The sequence below is a fragment of the Aquarana catesbeiana genome, linkage group LG02 (assembly GCF_042186555.1).
Source record: "Aquarana catesbeiana isolate 2022-GZ linkage group LG02, ASM4218655v1, whole genome shotgun sequence".
Classification (NCBI taxonomy): domain Eukaryota; kingdom Metazoa; phylum Chordata; class Amphibia; order Anura; family Ranidae; genus Aquarana; species Aquarana catesbeiana.
In genome coordinates, this window is record NC_133325.1 from 381,706,340 (window position 1) to 381,731,659 (window position 25,320).

Here is a 25,320-nt window from a genome sequence, read left to right on the forward strand (position 1 = left end):
TGGTATTTAGGAATCTAGATGCATCTAGGCCATGAAAAAGTCTTATACATGTGGTATCCCCATACTCGGGAGGCATAGCAGAATGTGTTTTGTGGTGTAATTGTAAGTATGCCTATGCTGTGTATGAAAAATGACAACTTTGTGAAAAAGTGATCTAATTTCTTCAAAAAAACTCACCATGCCTCATATTAAACACATTGGACTGCCCACTTTACAAAATATAGGTCATTTCGGGGGGGGGGGGGTGTACTATCCTGCAATTTTAGGACATTAAGAAATGAGATAGTCAATCATTACATTAGGACTGATCGATTTTCAATGTGTATACCATAATTTGTAGACTCTATATATTTCATACAGACTAAATAATATACACTGAATTTGGTTATTTTTTTACCAAAGAAATTTATCAGAATACACATTGGCCTAAATTTATGACAAAAAAGATTATTTTCAAAATTTTATAACAAAAAATAAGAAACTTTTTTTTCCAAAATGTTCTGTATTTTTTAATTTATATAATAAAACAAAAAAACCCAGTGGTGATTTAATACCACTAAAAGAAAGCTCTATCTGTCCAAAAAAATTGCTAAAAATTTTATTTTGATAAGCCCAAGTGGCTTTAACTGCTTGCCGCCCGCCCACCATCAAATGACGGCAGGGTGGTGCGTCTCTCGTTCTGGGACAACGTCATATGACAGCGCAGCGATCGCCGGCGCGCCGTGTTGCTAGGACACGGCGCGACCCCGATCTCTGTAAAGAGCCGCGTCCGCGGCTCTTTAACCATGTGATTGGCTGTGTCAAATCACAGCCGGTCACATGTGCCCTGATTACAATATTGAAATATAGTGTCACAGATCAGTGCCCACCATTGCCCACCAATGCCAGCTATCAGTGCCCACCAGTGGCAGCAATCAATGCCCATAAGTGCCACCAATCAGTGCCCATTAGCGATGCCAGTAAGTGCTGGCAATCAGTGCCACCTATCAGTGCTGCCCATCAATGCCCATCACTGCTGTCAATCAATGCCCATCAGTGTCACCCATCAGTGCCACCCATCAATACCCATCAGTACCGCCTATCCGTGCCGCTTATCAGTGCCCACCAGTGCCGCCTATTAGTGCCCATCAGTGTCACCTAACAGTGCCCATCAGTGCTGCCTATCAGTGCTCATTAGTGCCACATATCAGTGCCACCTATCAGTGCCCATAAGTGCCGCATATTAGTACCTCCTCATCAGTGCCACCTAATTAGTGCCCATAAGTGCTGCCTCATCAGTGCCCATAAGTGCCACGTCATCAATGCCCACCAGTTCAGCCTATCAGTGCTCATCAGTGCCACCTCATCAGCACACATCAGTGAAGGCAAAAAATTACTTAGTTACAAAATTTACTGACAGAGAAAAAGTAAAAAAAACATTTTTTTTTCAAAATTTTTGGTCTTTTTTTTTGTAAAAAATAAAAAACCCAGCAGTGATTAAATACCACCAAAAGAAAGCTCTACTTGTGTGAAGAAAATGATAAAAAATTGGTTTGGGTACAGTGTAGCACGACCGCACAATTATTCAAAGTGCGACAGCGCTGAAAGCTGAAAAGTGGCTTGGGCAGGAAGGGTGTGCAAGTGCCCAGTAAGCAAGTGGTTAAAGTACCCAAGTGTTCAATCTAATACACCTCCTTTTTCTTTAATAATACCGTATTTATCGGCGTATAACACGCGCTGGCGTATAACACGCACCCCAAGTTTAGGAGGGAATTTTAAGGAAAAAAACTTTTAGGAGGGAAGTTTAAGGAAAAAAAACTTACATTTAAATGCCCATCAATGCAGCCTCATCAGTGTTCATCTGCAGCCTTTCCCCAGTGTCCAGTGCAGCCTTGTCAGTGCAGCTTTGCCCCAGTGCAGCCTTGTCCCCAGTGCAGCTTTGCCCCAGTGCAGCCTTGTCCCCAGTGCAGCTTTGCCCCAGTGCAGCCTTGTCCCCAGTGCAGCTTTGCCCCAGTGCAGCCTTGTCCCCAGTGCAGCTTTGCCCCAGTTCAGCTTTGCCCCAGTGCAGCCTTGTCCCCAGTGGTCCGTGCAGCCTTGTCGCCGCCGACATACAAACGTTTAGTTTGTATTTTTAAACATGGCACCGCGGAGTTCGGAGGGACTCGGGGGCGCTCGTTCAGCTGAACGAGCGCCGCCGAGGACACAGTGACTGGGCGGAGCCGAGAAAAGCCGAGAACCCTCGGCTATGTGTATCTCGGCTCCGCCCAGTCACTGTGTCCTCGGCGGCGCTCGTTCAGCTGAACGAGCGCCCCCGAGTCCCTCCGAACTCCGCGGCGCCATGTTTAAAAATACAAGCTATGTGAATGTCGGCGGCGATCGCTCCGACAGATCACAAAATAGCGGGGAGCGGCGTATAACACGCACCCACGATTTTCCCCTTATTTTAAGGGGAAAAAAGTGCGTATTATACGCTGATAAATACGGTAATTCCCTGTCCCAACCATGTCTATTCTTTGGAATATGATCAATTATCATAATACCTTAATTGTGAAACTGAATGAGAACACTTGACAATATGTTGTGCGACTGGTAATTGGTCCCTAACTTTTTAAGTTGTTTCACCAACATAATAACGTCCACATAGACATTCCAATAAATATGTAGCAAAACCTGTCTGACACGTATAGTGCCCTCTTATCTTAGATCCTAAATGTGAATGATTAAAAAGGATCCTTTGATCATATGGTAGTAACAATTACAATTTAAACTTGAAAAGAAACCTTATTGCACTATTCAAGAAATACCTCTACAGCTTTAATGACTGGTGCAAGATACAATAGTTCAATAAAGTTTTACATTTTCTATAAGATGGAAGGGAAGGATATGCAACCCCCCTAATTCTGAATAGCTATTACATAACATTGTCCAGTGCTTTTTAAGGATAGCATAATTATTCAATGAAAAAGGATGACATTGTGCAACAAATGCCATTCTCTGATTTTTAATTCCATAAATGGGGGAAGACATGGAGTCCTTAAAAGAGTTTGATAAGTATCTGAATAATAAGATACCTGGTTTGCAGTTTTAATGTGAATTATAGTGATGATTCTATTGCTTTCTTGGATGGTAGAGTATATAAAATGGTGATAAGCTTGAAACAGAAGGGTTTAAAAATAAAATCAATAATAAAAATCAGTAGTTATATTATTCAAACTGTCATCCAACTTTGGTATTTAAATTGATTCTAGAGAAGCCAAATTACAAGGATAAATCATATTGTGAGTGAACAGATTAGCAAAAAGAGAGGTTATGGGAGATGCAAAATAAATGAACAGATAGAGGCTATCCTATGCAATATTTAACCCATGAAAGAAGGAGCATTGAGGAGACTAATCTGCACAAGGAGGGAGTCGGTGTTCTAGAAAGCAAAGAAAGAGAATCCTGTTTGTTACACAACATCATAAGGACTCTAACCAGATATGCACAATAACAAAGAAATGGGTAAATCCTTAAATAAAATTATCATGATATTAAGGCGTTTCGATCCTACCCTTATCTTACAGAAGAGAGAGGAATTTTAGGGACATGTTAATTAAAAGTAAATATTCGTGGGGAAAGAGTAGAAGGGATACCCACATTTTTGGGAGTGAAAGGAAATGGATCTTATGTGTGCCTGTCATGTGTGCAAAGTTCTAGTATGATTAAAGGCACTTCATTTACACATTCACACATAGGAAGATTGATAAACATCAAGGGATACTATACCTGTCAATGCATGTACACCCCTCACATTTTTGTAAATATTTAATTATATCTTTTCATGTGACAACACTGAAGAAATTACACTTTGCTACAATGTAAAGTAGTGAGTGTACAGCTTGTATAACAGTGTAAATTTACTGTCCCCTCAAAATAACTCAACACACAGCCATTAATGTCTAAACCGCTGGCAACAAAAGTGAGTACACCCCTAAGTGAAAATGTCCAAATTGGGCCCAAAGTGTCAATATTTTGTCTGGCCACCATTATTTTCCAGCACTGACTTAACCCTCTTGGGTATGAAGTTCACCAGAGCTTCACAGGTTGCTACAGGAGTCCTCTTCCACTCCTCCATTACGACATCATGGAGCTGGTGGATGTTAGAGACCTTGAGCTCCTCCATCTTCTGTTTGAGGATGCCCCACAGATGCTCAATAGGGTTTAGGTCTGGAGACATGCTTGACCAGTCCATCACCTTTACCCTTAGCTTCTTTAACAAGGAAGTGGTTATCTCGGAGGTGTGTTTGGGGTCATTATCATGTTTGAATACTGCCCTGTGGCCCAGTCTCTGATGGGAGGGGATCATGCTCTGCTTCAGTATGTCACAGTACATGTTGGCATTCATGGTTCCCTCAATGAACTGTAGCTCCCCATGCAGCCCCAGACCATGGCATTCCCACCACCATGCTTGACTGTAGGCAAGACACACTTGTCTTTGTACTCCTCACCTGGTTGCTGCCACACACGCTTGACACCATCTGAACTAAATAAGTTTATATTGGTCTCTTTAGACCACAGGACATGGTTCCAGTAATCCATCAACCTCTGCAGCAATGCTGGCAGCACTCATACGTCTATTTCCCAAAGACAACCTCTGGATATGATGCTGAGCACGTGCACTCAACTTCTTTGGTAAATCATGGCGAGGCTTGTTATGAGTGGAACCTGTCCTGTTAAACCGCTGTATGGTCTTGACCACTGTGCTGCAGCTCAGTTTCAGGGTCTGGGCAATCTTCTTATAGCCTAGGCCATCTTTATGTAGAGCAACAATTCTTTTTTTCAGATCCTCAGAGTTCTTTTCCGTGAGGTGCCATGTTGAACTTCCAGTGACCAGTATGAGAGAGTGAGAGCGATAACACCAAATTTAACACACTTGCTCCCCATTCACACCTGAGACCTTGTAACACTAATGAGTCACATGACACCTGGGAGGGAAAATGGCTAAGTGGGCCCAATTTGGACATTTTGAGTTATTTTGAGGGGGCAAATTGAGTTATTTTGAGGGTTATACAAGCTGTATACTCACTGCTTTACATTGTAGCAAAGTGTTATTTCTTTAGCGTTGTCACATGAAAAGATAAAATAAAATATTTACAAAAATGCGAGGGGTGTACTCAATTTTGTGAAATACTGTATGTAGTATATATCCTCAAATGTCTTTGTGAGTTGTAATACATAGGTGAAACAACCCAAATAGTTAAAGATAGGTTTTCACAACAAAAATATTCAATACGATCGCCACAGTCTGAATTACTGTGATTGATCATATTCCCTGCTCTAAGAAAGGGGGGAATAGAGAACTGAAACTACAACAAAGAGAGGTCAAGTGCATTTCTCAATTTGATACCATTGCACCCAAGGCGTTAAATAAGGATTCGATTTACATTTATTTTTTGTAATAGTTTATTAACAATAATTTTCTTTTGTTTCTTTTATAGGTATTCTTTTTGGCTTTTCATATACTTTATCTGAGTGTTTTATCAAATGTGTTTCATACTTGTTGTACTTGAGTAAGGACCTTCACAGGCAAAACTGTTGTACAGATACAAGCAATTAATTTCAAATACATTTATAAGGTGCTGTAGATTGCCTTTTCTTTGATTATATATTGGAGACTGTGTATTCTCCTGCATATTGACTGTAAATTTCCAGGTTTGTGCTATCCCAATTGTACCATATATACTGTATATATGCTAAGGTCATATTTGGGTTGCAAAGAGAATGCCCTACAGTGCATCCGGAAAGTATTCACCAGCACTTCACATTTTCCACATTTTGTTATGTTACAGCCTTATTCCAAAATTGATTAAATTCATTATTTTCCTCAAAATTCTACAAGCAATACCCCATAATGACAACATGAAAGAAGTTTGTTTGAAACCTTTGCAAATTTATTAAAAATTAAAACACAGAAAAAAATCCCATATAGATAAGTATTCACAGCCTTTGCTCACTACTTTTTATTGAAGCACCTTTGGCACACAGGGCCCATCATTTTTTTACACCCTCCCCCAAAAATGATAGGAGGAAAGATTTTGTGGGCATAGTCAAATCCTGGGTGCATTTTGGGACTTGCACCCATACAGATGTAACATTGGGAACTTCGGCCCTACGCCACATGTGGACAAGGCCGTGGCAGGGAGCACAGGGTTAATGCTGGAGGTGGCGGTACAGACTACTGCCGCACTCTGGATGGATAAAAGCCCTGCTGACTGGAGTGACACTGCAGTCACTCCTATCAGTGCAAGGAGGCCTGAAGAGCTTACAGCTCCCCCCACGGCAATGCACAAATAGCGAGTACCAAGGGCAGGTGCCCCTCCTGCCCCCCCTCCCTCTGTCCTGGCCCTGTGTATTTCACATGTATTGTTGTTTGACTTTAATTTTGTCCTCTCCTAAATCCTTAGCTATGGAATGCTCTGTATAGTTAGTCCCACCCTTCTTCTTCATGCTATAGTCTCCATTCATCACAAGCGCTGTATTCTGCTGGAGTTAGACACACTATGATTTTTTATGCCTTATAAGGATGTTCATCTGTTATGATCAGAATACATTTTTTGGACTAAAGTTTTCTATGATCTACATAGAACATCTATGATTTTATTTGAGTCACTGTCTACCAAGCAATTACACTTACACTTTCAGTGCTTAGACTGCAGAACAGTCAAATAATCTTTTCTAGCTCCTGTCAAAAAATCATCTTTAGGTGTGGTGTTGGGGGGGGGGGGTCTAAGAAGGAGGAGGGAGGTGTGGGCTGGTCTGAGGAGTATAATGGAGGCGTGGAGTGGTCTTAGAAGGGGAAGGGAGGTGTGGGGTGATGTAAAAGAGGCAAGATGAGGTGTCAGGAAGTGCATTTCAGAGGAAAGCTTGCTGCTGGCTGGGCTGGTGCACGTTTGTGAGCAGCCCGCGCAATTCCTGGCGCCAAACAAGCTATTTAAACAGGGTTTGTAAAGAGGACTCAGTGCTGTCTGATCTGCAGCTTTCCCCCTGTTACCTGTAACCTGCTTCAGAGATCTGTTCCTGTGTCTTGACCTGGCTTGCCTTTGACTCTTCCTGCCTTCTGCCTGCACCCGACCTCAGCTTGTCCTTGACCTTGATCCTGCCTGCTCCTCTGATTACCAAAACAGTCAACAGAACCGCGCTATAAATCATTTCATCCCTGGTTCTATAATGTATTCTAATTCACCCTATTTTTTACGTTATGGATGTTATTAGGGGAGTATATGACATTTATTGAGCCCCAAATAGAGTGGTATATCATTCCAGGTATGGTATGATTAGGTTTACTTTCATTCACATAAATGCCAATTATATTTGCCATCCAGGAATATATGTTTTCTATTATTCCCCACTAGATGGCATATCTTCAATCTCTTTGTGATATATTTTACTAAAGACGGTTTTAAATTAGTTTTGTACTTGGTGGGAAATATCTTATTAGTATTAGCCTGTGTGGTTCATTTAGGTTACTAACACTTTTAGTGATGTATACATGTGGTTCCGGCCCCCTTAGCATTCTCATTGTTTTAATGCTGGAGTGTGGGGTGGTTCTATGTCCTCTATGTGTTTTATCCCTTCGTACATTATGAGATAGGGTTCATCGGCGTCACTATCCTGAAACGGAAGTGAGGCTTGGTTTTACTCAGATTACTTCCTGGTTTCTGAAGAGATGGGATGTGGCCACCAGAGCGTCAGAACGAGGTGTGGCTCTATATCTGTATTTAAGGAGCGATGAGTCAGTGCGTCGCCCGTTCCTATGACAACGTCCAATAGGACGAAACGTACGTCGGAAGGCAGACGCGCTGACGTCATCGTTTCTACCCCATTGCGAACGGGTGCATGCAGGCCGGCCGGCTGATATACAACACATGCTGTTACTTGAAGATTTTAATGTGAGTGTGCTACTTTTATTCTTTATTCATTAAATTGTTTATATCGATTCACACTATGGAGGATGTGTCTTTTATTTCCCTGGGTTCCTCATGCTGAGTTTTTGGCCTGTATGTTGGAGAGTTCCGGGTGATCCTCCCTCTATGCTGGTATCGTTGGTGGTGTCCCCGCTGAGTGGATTTCATACATAAGCCTTATGAAAGCTTGCCTTTGGTAAGCATACATCCTTATAGGTGGTGGATCCTTCTCACGAGGTGTTTTTTGTTCATCAAGCCTGTAGTCACTATTGGTGAAATTATTTGCAATAAGGACTATTTTTATTTGAAGTCACTATTGGCCACGGACTTATTCCTTCTTTTTTTCTCATCATTTTTTTCTCATCATTTTTTATCATTTTCTTCACTGATTTATTTGTCTATAGTCACAATATTTAATATTTATAATACTGATCACGATCAAGTTTTGTTGATATCTGGGTTTAAATTATAATATGTTGTTTTATTTATAACATTATAATCAAGGTAATAGGTTGAATGGGGTATTTATTCACTATATGATTTATAGCGCGGTTCTGTTGACTGTTTTACTAATTTGATTCCTACCTATGAATGAGAACTGCAGCTTAGGGGTGTAGGGAAGCGCAGCATTTTTATTGTTTTTGTCTATCTGCATATTTGGGTTATTACTGCTACTACCAACTATAGAGCACATTTGGTGATTCTAGGTGTTCAATTTATTGTTGGATCACTAACACCTATGGATGTGTTTGATTACAGAGCCACTAAGGTGGTTAACACCAAAGGGGTGTTTGAAACATACAAAAATGATGAGGGCGACCTTAGTGGTTTATTTATGAGGCTTAAAAACCTTACAGTCTCTGAGATACATACTCAGTGGGACATAGCCTACCTTGACACATATGTGAAGGGGGGTATGGTCCCCAGAAGTCTTAGGTGGGAGGTCAGCCCACAGAAGGGCGATGTCCAACTGGAAGATTGGTTTAGCTACTTTAACAAAGCAGGGATCGATTTTTTGAAATTTCTCATCGATCGTAAGAAAACCAAACTCACTAGATTGGATGAGGAGATAAAGACCATTAAGGATAAATTGAGCCCCCTTAGGGAGAGTAATGAATACAAGGAAAGATCCCTCTCTCTCCTCACTCTCTTGGAGAAGGAGGAGAGGGACCAGAGAATTAAAAAGAAAAAGAAATACAACAGAGATCTGTTAGACTATCAAGGGGCAGTTGTATTTGAATGGCAAAAGAAGTTGTTGGCTGAACAGACCTCCACTAATCCTGGTGACATGGAGGTAGGTCTGACAGATACAGGAGGGTTACCTCCTTCTATGCCATATGCCCCCCCTCCATTACATCCTGGTAATGTTAAACATTTCCCTGATGGCCATAATGGTCCCCCGGGGAGATTTAGACAAGGGCCTCAGCAATCCCCTGTAAGAAGGGGCGGTGGAGGGAAAAGGGGTGCTACTTCTAATTAACCGCCAACATTCCCACGACGTTCTCGTGGGATGAGTGGTTCCTTCCAGGGGGGGCGGGGTAGAGGTGGTGGTCATGGTAACGGTGGACCTTGGTTGGCCCCACAATCTAGTGATAGGCCACATGACTACTATAATACCTATGCTGAATACCCACCCTCTCCTCGGACTTTTGATTTTGGGCAGTATCCTGATCGTAATCATGGATCCAGTCAAGGCTCTAGGCATGATTATCAGGATAGACAGGGGCGTGGCTTTCATAACCCTGGACCCTCAAGTATTGGAAGAGGTTATCCTGATTATAATATCAGCACCTCTAATTATTTCTACCCCCTCAGTGACCTAGAGGGACCCATATCGCACTCCCATTTAAGGGATGACTATAATAGAGGTGCCTTGCAACCTACCCCCACATTGGGGGGACCCATTGTCGATGGGGGCAATCCGGGCCCTTCGGGCTTTAGCTACCATCAGTGGGGTTTTCACAAGCCAGGTCAGGGTGTCAAAAGGTCGGCAGACCAAAGAGAGGATCTAGAGGGGGGCGGCGACTGCGAACAAAAAAAGAAAAAATCTTAACCACTGATGGGATATTTAACTTGAGTTCAGTTACGTTGAGTGATTCTGAAAAAACCTTACTCAATAAGGGGCTTAAATTTGCACCCCCTCGTGGTTTGGATAAATTCCAGACCTATATAGACATACATAAATTTGTACATAAAGTTAACATCAAAAGATATATGGCCTCTAATCCCATTTCGAACACTGAGAATAATTCTAACGGGTTTCGCCATTCGGGGTTGGCGAATGCGTCTCTATTCAACCCCCCGGGTGCTATGGCTCCCTCCTTAAGAGTGTTTAGGGACCTATTACTTAGGGATTTAGAACAACTACCCCTGAGAAAAATACATTTCAACAAAGAATTGAAGTCTGGTTTGAATTCCTTATGTGAAAATAAGAACTTAGTAATTAGACCTGCTGATAAAGGGGGAGGTATTATTGTCTTAGATAAGAAGGACTATCTAGCTGAGATGTCCAAGATATTAGGAGATCGAGACACATACACCCCCCTGAGATCAGATCCTAAGGCTCAATATAAAAGGGAACTTGAAGTAATTGTCCAATACGGTTTTGATCAAGGCATTCTGAATGGTAAAGAGAAATCTTATTTGGTACCCAGGGCTCCACGTACCCCGGTAATCTATTATTTGCCAAAAATTCATAAGCACCCTACCTGCCCCCCGGGACGCCCCATTGTTAGTGGCATTGATTCCATCTCCTCCCGGGTGGGCAGGTATATTGATTTTTTCTTACAACCGTTAGTTTTGAAGATGCCGTCACATTTGAAAGACTCCCGTCATGTGATCAATTTACTCTCCAATGTTACCCCCAATTCAGGGTGCTGGCTGGTGACGGCTGATGTCGCCTCATTATATACGGTGATACCACACCGGTTGGGGTTATTTGCAGTGGAATATTTTTTGAGGTGCGATTCCACATTATTTGACGAATAGATTTGTTTCATCATGCAGTTACTCCATTTTGTAGCTACGCGGAACTATTTTTGGTTTGGGGGTCAGTTCTATAGACAGGATAGAGGGGTTGCCATGGGGGCTAAATACGCCCCGAGCCTGCCAAACCTCTTTATGGCTCTATGGGAGGAGGATGTCATCTACACCCACCGGAGACCCCAAGTGGTCCTGTGGGCCAGATACATAGATGACATCCTCCTCCTGTGGGATGGAGATCGCCACGATCTGGACTCCTTTATGAGTGAGTTAAATGATAACGATCGTGGTATACGACTCTCATATGAGGCAAGCCAAACCGAGATTAATTTTTTGGATCTCAGGATAGGAATTAGAGATGGACAATTCACTACGGCAACTTTTTTTAAGAATACTGACCGTAATTCTTATATATCCACCGACAGTTGCCATCATGAAGCCTGGCTAAAGTCTGTGCCGAAAAGCCAACTTATACGTTTAAAACGTAATTGTTCAGATCTTGATGAATTCCAGGCTCAGGCTAATATCTTAATAAGACGTTTCCTGGAGAAAGGTTACCCTGAGGCGTCTCTCAAAACCACATTAGAAGAGGTTATTACCCTTGATAGGGGTAATCTACTTAGGGATAAAGCTCCCACTACCGATAGGGTACCGTCTGTTCCATTCATTACCACTTATTCTCTACAACATAGGAATGTGGCCAGGCTGGTTAAGAAATACTGGCATATACTTAGAAATGACCATATATTGGGTACTATTCTTCCGGTTAAACCACAAATGGTATACAAAGGTGCCCCTTCCCTTAGAGGGAAAGTGGCCCCCAATATCCTTGACCCTCCCCCAATTAAAAGGGTTTTTTTTTAGTACATGACGGGTTTCTATCAATGTAAGAAATGTAGGGTATGTTCCCTGAGTGGGTGTATGCATAGAAGAACACATAAGTTCACCTCTACCAGCACTTCTGCCGAATTTGAAATCAAATCATTCATTACGTGTTCTACTGAACGTGTGGTATATTTATTGCAATGTCCTTGCGGATTGCAATACGTGGGGAGGACTAAGCGCCTCCTCTCGGTAAGGCTCAACGAGCATATAACTAACATCCTGACAGGCTTTCCTAAGCACCCGGTTTCTAGACATTATTTTGAGACCCATAATCGAGACCCTAGAAAGACAATTTTTCTGGGGATCGACAGATACTCCACACCCTGGAGAGGGGGCTCCCTTTTAAGGGGGATCTCCAGACTTGAGATGGCCTGGATATACAAACTCAGGTGTTACACCCCGTTTGGGCTCAACGTTGAGGTAGACCTCAATGCCTTCTTGGATAATTCATGAGTTTACACTTTCCATATTACAGACATGGGGTTGTGAGGGCTATAGGATTAAAATAAAGAGTTATATCTTATTATATGACCACTGGCCATTAGCCATTAGTTTCTTTTTGAATTTATTGCTTTTGTGTAAACCCGCTCTGAACCTCTGGTGGCCCGTTTTTATTGCAAATCAGTTATTGCCAAGTAACCAGTAGTGGTTCTATTCCCTTTTTTGGTAGGAACTCCTATCAGCCTAAACAATTAGTACTATGAGTGCCTATTATGGCTATCAGGGTGTTATATACCCCTGGGAGGGAGGTATATGGCTTTCCGGTTTTAGAATGTTTAAGATTTTTTTAGCAGTTTATAATTGCATTTATATAAAACTTTTTTTCTCATTAGATTTTTGAGTTTTTGGACTCGGTAATTGTTATCTATTATGGCAAAGAATCATGTCCATTAATAGTTTGGTGATCCAATTTTAGTATGAGGCCTTTTGTCCTCCCGATTATAATTTTATAATCTTATATTAGCTGTTTGGTTAGTTTTATTAAGTCATTTTTTATATGAGGCTCTTTCATCCCTGGTTCTATAATGTATTCTAATTCACCCTATTTTTTACGTTATGGATGTTATTAGGGGAGTATATGACATTTATTGAGCCCCAAATAGAGTGGTATATCATTCCAGGTATGGTATGATTAGGTTTACTTTCATTCACATAAATGCCAATTATATTTGCCATCCAGGAATATATGTTTTCTATTATTCCCCACTAGATGGCATATCTTCAATCTCTTTGTGATATATTTTACTAAAGACGGTTTTAAATTAGTTTTGTACTTGGTGGGAAATATCTTATTAGTATTAGCCTGTGTGGTTCATTTAGGTTACTAACACTTTTAGTGATGTATACATGTGGTTCCGGCCCCCTTAGCATTCTCATTGTTTTAATGCTGGAGTGTGGGGTGGTTCTATGTCCTCTATGTGTTTTATCCCTTCGTACATTATGAGATAGGGTTCATCGGCGTCACTATCCTGAAACAGAAGTGAGGCTTGGTTTTACTCAGATTACTTCCTGGTTTCTGAAGAGATGGGATGTAGCCACCAGAGCGTCAGAACGAGGTGTGGCTCTATATCTGTATTTAAGGAGCGATGAGTCAGTGCGTCGCCCGTTCCTATGACAACGTCCAATAGGACGAAACGTTCGTCGGAAGGCAGACGCGCTGAGTCATCGTTTCTACCCCATTGCGAACGGGTGCATGCAGGCCGGCCGGCTGATATACAACACATGCTGTTACTTGAAGATTTTAATGTGAGTGTGCTACTTTTATTCTTTATTCATTAAATTGTTTATACCGATTCACACTATGGAGGATGTGTCTTTTATTTCCCTGGGTTCCTCATGCTGAGTTTTTGGCCTGTATGTTGGAGAGTTCCGGGCGATCCTCCCTCTATGCTGGTATCGTTGGTGGTGTCCCCGCTGAGTGGATTTCATACATAAGCCTTATGAAAGCTTGCCTTTGGTAAGCATACATCCTTATAGGTGGTGGATCCTTCTCACGAGGTGTTTTTTGTTCATCAAGCCTGTAGTCACTATTGGTGAAATTATTTGCAATAAGGACTATTTTTATTTGAAGTCACTATTGGCCACGGACTTATTCCTTCTTTTTTTCTCATCATTTTTTTCTCATCATTTTTTATCATTTTCTTCACTGATTTATTTGTCTATAGTCACAATATTTAATATTTATAATACTGATCACGATCAAGTTTTGTTGATATCTGGGTTTAAATTATAATATGTTGTTTTATTTATAACATTATAATCAAGGTAATAGGTTGAATGGGGTATTTATTCACTATATGATTTATAGCGCGGTTCTGTTGACTGTTTTACTAATTTGATTCCTACCTATGAATGAGAACTGCAGCTTAGGGGTGTAGGGAAGCGCAGCATTTTTATTGTTTTTGTCCTCTGATTACCACACTGTCCTCCTGTTACTGACCCGGCCTGTACCCCAACCTGCCTTGGCTTCTGCATCTGTTCCGATATCTCCTGCCTGTGTATGACCCAGTTTGCCTGTACCTCTCTGTGCTATCCCTTGGGGTCGATCTGCTGTGTGCCTATTCCAACAACCAGGTGTGTGGTGTCCTGATATCAGCAGATCCAGTTTCCAGCCAGTCCTGACTTCTCATCTTGCTGGTCATCATCCCCGTGGCATCAGGAACTCCAAAGCAGCTCTTCTGACAACTAACCTGCCAGGCACTCTATCGGGGGCCGCTAGTCAGATACGTAAGGGAGGCCTTCCTCTGCATTATCAGGCTCATCTACAAGGTATGTGAGAACATGACATTAGGTTTGGTGGGGTCTGAGAAGGAGAAGGGAGATGTGGGATGGTCTGAGGAGGAGAAGGAAGGTGTGGGTGGTCTAAAGAAGAAGAGATGATGTGTGGTGGGGTCTGAGGAAGAGAAGGGAGGTGTAGGGTGGTCTGGGGAGGAGAAGGGAGGTGTGGGTGGTCTAAGGTGGAGAGATGATCTGTGAGGGATCTGAGAAGGAGAAGGGAGGTGTGGGGTGGTCTGAGGAGAGATTCGGTGTGGGGTGGTCTAAGTAGGAGAGGGGGGGTGGGTGTGGGGGGGGGTCTGAGGAGGAGAGGGGAGGTGTGGGGTGGTCTGAGGAGAAAAAAATGAGGTGTGGGGGGGGGTCTGAGGAGGAGAAATGAGGTGTGGAGTAGTCTGAGGAGGAGAGGGGGGGTGTGGGGGGTCTGAGGAGAGGTGTGTGGGGGGGTGGTCTAAGGCTTAGTTGTCTCCCCCTTTCCCTTTTGTATTCACAGTTAACACACAGCTTTTTCTTCCCCTCTCCAGTCATGTGATATATAACATGACAAGGGTAGAGAGAATACGGCTTTTCTTGTGACAAGAGTGAATCACTTCTGTCAGTGAGGAGAGGCACAAACGGCTTAGTCGCCAACGTCCCCCTTAACATGCTGCCCTCCCTCCTCCTGACCCTGCCTAGATCCCTCCACACACACACAGACTTTACAGCCAGGACTATGATCCTACACCTAAGCCGCAGATGACAAGTGCCTCGCTGTTGCCTGTACTTCCTGTAAGTGGACAGAGGTGGCAGCAGAGAGGCAGTGAAGTGACCTTTGTATTTACTAGATATGAGGTGGGAGAGCCCAGAGCGGAGATTAGAGCAAGGAGGAAGCCGTACACAAGCAGCGATGGTTGGTCCGGGGGGTGAGGTCAGGATTTCTGGTTACAAGTCTCATACAAAACGCCCTGCACCTGCAGCCTTGGGGCCTCCCCCCCACAGTGGCAGAACTCCAGGGCCTGGTCGCAAGTGTGACCCTGGTAGTGCCGCAACTGTCTCAACCTTTTGCCTTCTCAACCAAAGGGTGCTCTCAAACAACTCATTGCAACCTATTAAGTGTGATCAAAGACTGTGCCTTAAAGTGTTACTGAACCCATAACAGTAAAATCACTCTGTAAATGCAGTAAAGCATGCCTGTTATACTCACTGTGGAACCTAAGGGGTTAACCCTCTGAAAAGAACCCTCTATGCAGTTTAAGGTTAAACCTCTTTTCTTCTAATTTTAGTAAGTGGCCACGTGTCTTATTAAACTCCCTTTCTTTATCCCTATTGTGGGGTCGCCAGTATGGTATTTGTAAATTGAAATCATATCCCCTCTCAAGCGTTTCTTCTCCAGAGAGAATAAGTTCAGAGCTCGCAACCTTTCTTCATAACTAATATCCTCCAGACCCTTTATTAGCTTTGTTGCCCTTCTTTGTACTCGCTCCATTTACAGTACATCCTTCCTGAGGACTGGTGCCCAGAACTGGACAGCAAACTCCAGGTGAGGCCGGACCAAAGTCTTGTAGAGTGGGGGAATTATCGCTTTATCCCTGGAGTGAATCCCCTTTTTAATGCATGCCAATATTCAGTTTGCTTTGTTAGCAGCAGCTTGGCATTGGTGCCATTGCTGTGCCTATCATCTACTAGGACCCCCAGTGCTTTTCCATCGTAGATTCCCCCAAAGGTCCCCCCCCTCCCCCAGTGAGTAGATTGCATTCATATGTTTGCCACCCAAATGCATTATTTTACATTTTTCTACATTAAACCTCATTTGCCATGTAGTTGCCTACCCCATTAATTTGTTCAGATCCTCTTGCAAGGTTTCCACATCCTGCGGAGAAATTATTGCCCTGCTTAGCTTAGTGTTGTTTGCAAATACAGAGATTGAGCTGTTTACCCCATCCTCCAGGTCATTTATGAACAAATTAAACAGGATTGGTCCCAGCACAGAACCCTGGGGGACCCCACTTCCCACCCCTGACTATTCTGAGTATTTCCCAATTAACACCACCCTCTGAACTCACCCTTGTAGCCAGTTTTCAATCCATGTACTCACCCTATGGTCCATGCCAACGGACCTTACTTTGTACAGTAAACGTTTATGGGGAACTGTGTCAAATGCTTTTGCAAAATCCAGATACACCACATCTACGGGCCTTCCTTTATCTAGATGGCAGCTCACCTCCTCATAGAAGGTTAATAGCTTGGTTTGGCAAGAACGATTCTTAATGAATCCATGCTGATTACTGCTAATGATACCATTTTCATTACTAAAATATTGTATATAGTCCCTTATCATCCCCTCCAAGAGCTTAATTCCCGGGGATGTATTTTGGCCCTTTTTTAAATATTGGTGCTACATTGGCTTTTCTTCAATCAGCTGGTATCATTCCAGTCAGTAGACTGTCAGTAAAAATTAAGAACAATGGTCTGGCAATTACTTGACTGAGTTCCCTCGGGTGAAAGCCATTTGGCCCCGGTGATTTATTAATGTTAAGTTTCCCAAGTCTATTTCTAATTCTGTCCTCTGTTAGCCATGAGGGTGCTTTCTGTGATGTGTCATGATGACAAACACTGCAGTTTTGGTTACTGAAGCCCCCCGATTCCCTCGTGAAGACTGAGGAGAAGAATAAATTCAATACCATCTCCCCATTCTTTGTAACCAGATTTCCTTCCTCATTCTTTATGGGGCGAATATGGTCTGTCTTTCCTTTTTTACTGTTTATATACTTAAAGAATTTTTGGGGATTTTTTTGCTCTCCTCCGCTATGTGACTTTCGTGTTCTATCTTAGCCGCCCTAATTGCACCTTTACATATCTTGTTGCATTCTTTGTAAAATCTGAATGCTGATGATGATCCCTCAGCCTTGTATTTTTTAAAGGCCTTCTCTTTTGCTTTTATATGCATTTTTAGATTAGAGTTAAGCCATCCAGGACTTTTGTTCGCTCTTTTAAATTTATTTCCCAATGGGATGAACTGGCTAATGCCCTTTTTTAATATGCTCTTAAAGTAAACCCATCTCTCCTTCGTGTTCTTTGCTTCTAAGATTTTATCCGAATTGACATCTTCTAGCAAAGTTTGTAGTTTAGGGAAGCTGGCTCTTTTAAAATTCAGTGTCTTTGTGTTCCCCTTGTGTTTCCGATTTTTGTGATTTAGACTGAAGCTAATGACCCGTGATCACTGTTTCCTAAATTGCCCCATATTTCCACATCCGTGATCAGGCCTGTATTGTTGGTAATCAGTAGATCTAGTAACGCCTTGTTTCTAGTTGGTGCATCTACCATCTGACCCATGAAATTGTCCTGCAAGACATTTAGGAACTGGCGAGCCTTAGATGAATGTGTGGTTCCCTCCGCCCAGTCTATGTCTGGATAGGAGAGCAGGATAGAAGAAAAAATTGCAAAGACGTGATCAGAAATGGATGAGACTCCTGTAACATCCATCAGTCATCAACCGTTAGGCCTGCAACAAGGGCACTTACCCAGCAGCAAGCAAAAGGATTCCTGGGGAAAACCGGTGCCAAGCCTGCAGTGTAACCCAGGGGATGACAGTTCTGACAGCTTTTTTAAAATAGCCGCCGCTGATGATGTCACCGCGCCTCACAGTGCGTCTGCACCGGGAATGTCGCCGTCATCTTGATGGAACCGCACATGCGTGAACCAAGCCTCGGTTTCACTCGCGGCTTGCAGATGTGCAGACGGGAACCGGCGATTTCCTGAAATGGTGAGTTGGAGCGCAGATGCGTTCCAGCCGCCATGGTCTTTAGTCACCGGAGCCTGAGAAGGAAAAGAGAAGGAACACACAACACAGAGATATGGTTGCCATATAATAATAAATAATAAGTAAATAATTGTATACATCACCACCACAGCACGATCCCGACCAGACCTGAGACTGGGAGCTGCTGCTCTACCCACTGCATGACCAGGGCGTTTATAAGGCCTCCCGCTAATAGCTGGGACGTTTGGCCATATTGCTGCTTGCCTGCCAATGGCCAGGTTAGTAAGCTCTTCGTGGCATTGCATAATATCGCCCATGTCCACTTGCTAATAGCTAGGATTGTTGGATCATTTTGAAACCACAGTATCGCCGTGCACACCGCCAGGCCTGGATCGTGGAAAACTTCATAAAGGCAAGACTTCATCTTGGTCCCAAGAGGAGGGCAAAAAAGGAACACGGCCTCCGGCCCGGAACAAAGATTTATGGGAGAAGGGTTCTATGAGGTATGAGGGGACGGGATTAACCCACACGTAAGCTGCCATGGAGTCTGTCAGGAAAAGGTATTTAGCCGTTTATATTTACTAAAATAATTGCATTTCCATATTCTGTGTACTGTGGGAGACCAGATATAGTAAATGCAGGGTTCTGGGTTTAGTAACACTTTAAACCGTTCTTCTCAAAAATATCTCGCAGAGACATTCTAAAGTTCTTTTTTTTATTCATTTTCTATTTTGAGTAATTTCAGTTGTTGATATATTTATTTGAATATTTTCATATTGTAACATAGTCACGCAATCACACATATTGGATTGGGTTTGAAAACACCTAAAACACTTTTGTTTTTTAGTGACCGCAGCTGCGGATTGTGAATAGTGGTGGTTTAATAATTATTTGTTTCAAGTGGCGCAGATTTTTGACTTATAGTAGAAATCAGATCCCCTTATCTATTTTTTTTTAATGCTAACACTAGCTTTATGTTGCCCTCTTTACCTTTATAATAATGTAGCGCACCCCCTAAGGAGTCGCAAGAAGAAAGGGATTCCCCACCCTGCACAGCCAGGTACACTGCATTTTCACGGCACTACTTGAGGCAAGGAACAATCCAGTGCTTTGTTTTGTATTTTTATTAGGGGGTTTAACTTGGATAGGGAGAAGGGTAATATGGAATGCCCACTTGACTTTAGTAGAACTATCAGGGACAACTTCTTTTGTACAGCTATTTACACTCAGCTTCCTTAGGGATGGGCCGAAACACCCCCCGTTCGGTTCCCACCAGAACATGCGAACAGGCAAAATTTGTGCAAACATGCGAACCCTATTAAAGTCTATGGGACATGAACATAAAAAATAATAAGGGCTAACTTTAAAGGCTTATATGCAAGTAATTGCCATAAAAAAGTGTTTTGTGACCCGGGTACTGCCCTAGGGGGCATGTATCAATGCAAAAAAAACATTTTTAAAATTACAGTTTTTTCAGGAGCAATGATTTTAAGAATGCTTAAAGTGAAACAATAAAAATGAAATATTCCTTTAACCACCTCAATACAGGGCACTTACACCCCCTTCCTACCCAGGCTATTTTTCAGCTTTTAGCACTGTCGCACTTTGAATGACAATTACGCGGTCATGCTACACTGTAACCATGTGCAATGTTTATGATTTTTTTCACACAAATAGAGCTTTCTTTTGGTGCTATTTAATCACTTCTGGGTTTTTTTTTCCTAAAAAAAAGAAATAGACCGAAACTTTTGAAAAAAAAAAGTTTTTCTTAGTTTCTGTCAGTAAATTTTGTAAATAAGTAATTTTTCTCCTTCACGGATGGGCACTGATGAGGCGGCACTGATGGGCATTGATAGGCTGCATTGATGGGCACTGATGAGGTGGCACTTATGTGCACTGATGAGGTGGCACTTATGGGCACTGATTAAGTGGCACTGATGAGGAGGCATGAATATGCTGCACTTATGGGCACTGATAGGTGGCACTGATATGTAGCACTGATGAGCGCTTATAGATGGCACTGGGTGGCACTGGTGGGCACTGATGGGTGGCATTGGTGGGCACTGATAGTCATCACTGGTGGGCACAGATAGGCGGCATGGATAGGCGGCACTGATAGGCATTGATGGGCAGCAGTTTATGGGTATTGATGGGCAGCACTGATAGCCAGTACTGACTGGCATCTCTAATGGCCACTGATTGCTGGCACTTGTGGGTACTGATTGCTGGCACTGGTGGGCACTGATTGCTGGCACTGGTGGGCACTTAATGCTGGCACTGTGGGTGCTTTATTGTAATCAGGGCACTGATGATCAGTGCCCTGATTACATTCCTAAATGTCCTCTGTGAGGAGATGCCGCTGATCGGCTCTCCTCTCCTCTCCTCACACTCTGTCAGTGTGGGGCGAGAAGCGCCAATTACCGGCATCTCTGTGCTTACATGTGACCGGCTGTGAATGGACACAGCCAATCACATGGTTAAAGAGCCGCGGCTCTTTACAGAGATTGGGGTTGCATCGTGTCCTAGCAACACGGCGCAGCCACGATTGCCACTCTGTGCGCCCCCCGGAGACGCTCGAGAGCGGCCATTCTGGGAAGCCATCATATGACATCCACACAGAACGAGAGCTGCACCACCCAGCCATCATTTGACGGTGGGCAGGTGGGAAGTGGTTAAATATCGTGCCTGGGGGTCCCTTTAATCTGCCTGTAAAGTGGCGCATCTGTGTTATGTGTACAACAGTGCTGCAGCAAAATGACATTTCTAAAGGAAAAATTTTTAATCAAACTTGCTCTCGGCTGTAATGTATTGCCAACTCCCCGCAATATAGATGAAAAAATCAAGGAAAAAAAATTAAAAACTGGCATGGGTCCTCGTCCCCCCCCAGTCCATACCAGGCACTTCAGGTCTGGTATGGATTTTAGGGGGAATTCCATGTCAAAATGTAAAAAAAAAACAGAGTGGGGTCCCCCCCCAAAATCCATACCAGACCCTTATCCGAGCAAGCAGCCTGGCAGGCCAGGAAAGGGGGGGGGCGAGCGAGCACCCCGCCACTTCTGAACCATATCATGCGGCTTGCCCTCAACATGGGGAGGGTGCTTTGCGGTCCCCCCAAAGCACCTTGTCCCCATGTTGATGGGAACAAGGGCCTCGTCCCCACAACTCTGGCCCGATGGCTGTGGAGGTCTGCGGGTGGGGGGCTTATCAGAATCTGGAAGCCCCCTTTAACAAGGAGGCCCCCAGATCCGGCCCCCCCAGACCATTCACCAAAAAAAGTGTGCAAAAGGTAAAAACAACAATAGACAGTTTTTGACAATTCCTTTGTTAGAAAAAATGTCCATCCATTTTCAATCACGCCGCCTGATGGACCCGAAAAATAGAAAAAAAAAAAACAAAAAAACTCCACCTCCATGGGAGGCCTCCCAGCGACTGCTGTCTTTTGGCTGTGACAGCTGTTATATTGGCAAGGGCGGGGCTACCCGCTTATGTAAGAGGATGAACCTGCCCCCTTCTGACATCACATGACGTCAGAAGGGGCAGGGTCACTCGGTTATGTTACCTGGTGGCCCTGCCCTTGCCTATATAACAGCTGTCACAGCCAAGAGACAGCAGTTGGTGGGAGGCCTCCCATCGAGTCAGAATTTTTTTTTTCTATTTTTCGGGTCCGTTGGGCGGCATGATTGAAGATGGATGGACACCATAGGACATTTTTTATTTTTTTTCTTCTTCTTTAATAAAGGAATTGTATTTTTATTTTTTGACACTTTTTTTGGTTAATGGGTAGGGGTACAATGTACCCCTACCCATTCACATAGGGGGGGTGGGATCTGGGGGCCCCCTTGTTAAAGGGTGCTTCCAGATTTCAATAAACCCGCAGTCCCCCACAACCACCGGGCCAGGCCGGGACCCTAAGGCACCCTCCCCATGTTGAGGGCAAGCGGTCTGGTATGGTTCTGGAGGGGGGACTGCTCACTCATCCCCCCCCCTTTCCTGGCCCGCCAGGCTGCTTGCTCAGATAAGGGTCTGGTAATAATTTTGTGGGGGACCCCACGCTAATTTTTTTAAAAATGTTGGCTTGGTAATCCCCTTAAAATCTATGCCAGACCCAAAGGGCTTTTGGATTTTGGGGGGGACCCCAATGGCGTTTTTTTCTTAATTCTGTCATAGGGTTCCCCTTAACCACTACAATGCACTATTATATACTCTGCACTGACTGCACTGTGTATATAGTCTATACTGAATGCACTATGTATATATACTGTGTGTGTATATATATATATATATATATATATATATATATATATATTAATACATTGCCTGCACTGTATATATATTCTTGTCAGAAACTATGAAATCAGAGCCAGAAGTACAGTTAAATCACACTTGTTTAATAATAAAAGTAAAAAGAACAAACGTAGTCAAAACATAGCCAAAGTTCAGTAACCGGAACGGACAGTCAGCCAAGGCAGAAGTTAGGGATCAATGTAGCGGAACAGCAAGCAGGATCTGGAGCCAGAAGGGATGTCAGCAAATCAAGTCTTTGAACAGCAACACAGGGGATAGTTTCTTGTGATGTTGACCAAGGCGAAGGCAGAGATCCACTGGGCTGAACGGCTTAAGTAGGCAGGATTGATGAGCAGGATTTCATCAACAGCTGAGTAACTGTGGAGAGATAGGAGCTGATAATTAGCCGACAGTTGAGTGGCCAGCTCTAAGAAGGAAGGACTGAGCCCAGCCCTGACAATTCTACACTGAATATATATATAACCTGACTAATCTAGCTCAAGTTCTCCTCTCTACGTTATTATCACACTATACACCGCCACCGTGTAAGCAGCCTTATATAGTGTGGGGCGTGGACTTAGCCCCTGAACCATGATTGGCCAAAGGCACCCTACCTTTGGCCAACCATGGCTCTCACAGCAGATCACACTGTGTTTGGCCAAAGCATGCAGGTCAGGTGCATGCTTTGGCCAATCAGCAGCTGTCGATGCACTGCGATCTCGCAGTGCATTATGGGGTGCTCCGCGGGGCTCGAATTTGTGTTCGACTCAAACATCGGGACCCTTCCTAAGTGTCCTCCAGCACAACACTTGCTTGAAGCACTAAAACACCCAGGACTAGCTGGCACTGTTAGATTGGTAGCAAATGCCCTTCACAGGGCATGGGTTGGCAGGGCCTCTTGTTTGTGCAACAAAGTACTAGTACTCAGCTGTCCTTCTATGGCTACTGATCCCAGCACCACCTCTGCAGCTGCCCCTTTGTCCAGCCCTCTTGGCTGTACTTTCACAGTCCTCCTAGACTGACTCTGCATCTATCTCAGACTGCTCTCACCCAGTCCTCTCAGGCTGCCTCTCAGTCCTCCCCGGTAACACTCAGCAGCCCACCTGGCCATCTCTCTCCCTGGAGATTTGCCGGGCAGTGTTCTCCTCCTGCTGTCCTCACTCCTGCTCCCGTGCTACTGGTCAGGACACTTCTGTGAGTCATGAAGAGGGTCCTTTCCGCATCCGAGCTCCCAGACCAGAGGTCACCCCCCCCCACCCCAGACTAGGGGCTATCCTTAGGGGTCTCAGACAGCCTCCTAACACTCGATCACCATCTCCCACCCGAGCTCCACTGCCCCAGCCAGGCTGACTCTGAGTATTTGAGGGGCCTTCCCCCTGCCAACCCATCTGTTTGGGATTGGTCAGAGCCCTCATGAATACTCCAGGCAGCTCATCCTCACCTCCAGTCCCATTCTTCTAGAATCTTCTCCAAGTTTCTAGAAGTAGGGGTAGGTATCAGAGATGCTGCCTGTGAGTCATCCAGCCCTCCCTGAGTCTCTGCCCAGACCCAGATAAAAAACAACACAGGCTTGAATTTTTATTACTCAGATAAGTACATTATCTTTATCCATGATTGTTGATCTGCCTGACTTTTTCTGCTCATCACCTATCCTTATTGTTATTGTATTTTATGTGTGGCCCAAGACAAATAATCTTCTTCCAATGTGGCCCAGGAAGGTCAAAAAGTTGACTCATGGATTAAAGCTTTCTATGATCTGCATGATGTTATCTGGATCAAGTCACTGTCTGCCAAGCTACTAAACTATAAGTTAAGCTATCTCACCACAAGTGAATCAGTTATAGAGAACATACTTTCAGTGCTTAGATTGCAGAAGCACAATACTCTCTGAAAACAGTTTACAGAATTGTATTTCCCGCTGTGTATTTAGCCATTTGCCTGGAGTTTTGCATCAACTTCCATTCATTATCTAGCATAACATTAACCAAGATAATTATAGCCTCATATGTACGTATATACTCATTCTTTCAGACATATGGCAGCAAGAATTTGAAGCGAGTGGGAACAATCCTACAGAGAGGAATTCTTATTCTAATGCTGTGCTGCTTCCCCTGCTGGGCATTATTTATTAATACAGAGCAAGTATTGCTACTGTGCAAACAGAATCCAGATATTGCCAGGTTAGTGTTATCCCCTTCTTCCTCTTACCTTTAACAAACAATATGTATGAAATAACTAAAATGGAATTCCAGGATAAAGCTAACTAAACTTAAAAACATCAAAAAAGAGAGTAAATGAACCAGCGCAACAAACAAAATAAACAGAGGCAAAAACATTCACAACATACAATGTACAATGAAACCCTATGGATAATAAAATTGGTCACATAAAGTCCATATGGGAAAAGATATAAAATAAAGGTGGCAGCCATCCTCAGAGAAAAGTCAGACTCTGTGAATCAAATGTAGAAAGAAAACAGGAAGCGCTGACCTAAGTGTAGTATTAAGATGTACAATTTATTCACAAGAATAAAAACACTCACAGAAGCAGGGTGTATAATATGCTCGTCTGGTTCTTGAGGGAGCCTATCCCGTCCATCTCACAGGCATCTCGCTGGTTGCAGGAACCACAGGTGTAGATGTTGTTTGGTGTTGTTGGAATGGCGTCCCAGGAACCAGGAAGAACCAGCATGAACCGCAGGAGCGGATATGACGTTGCAGGAAGTGGGTAGACAGA

The 25,320-nt window shown here is 43.5% G+C and overlaps 1 protein-coding gene across 1 annotated transcript in view; it reads left to right on the forward strand.

Annotated features, from left to right (window-relative positions):
- LOC141128078 (multidrug and toxin extrusion protein 2-like) overlaps positions 1-25,320 on the forward strand; it is a 214,359-nt gene that overhangs the window by 65,486 nt on the left and 123,553 nt on the right. The window contains exon 4 of the mRNA XM_073615143.1: positions 24,616-24,764. Coding sequence (XP_073471244.1) covers positions 24,616-24,764 — 149 coding nt within the window. The remainder of the gene's footprint in view (positions 1-24,615; positions 24,765-25,320) is intronic.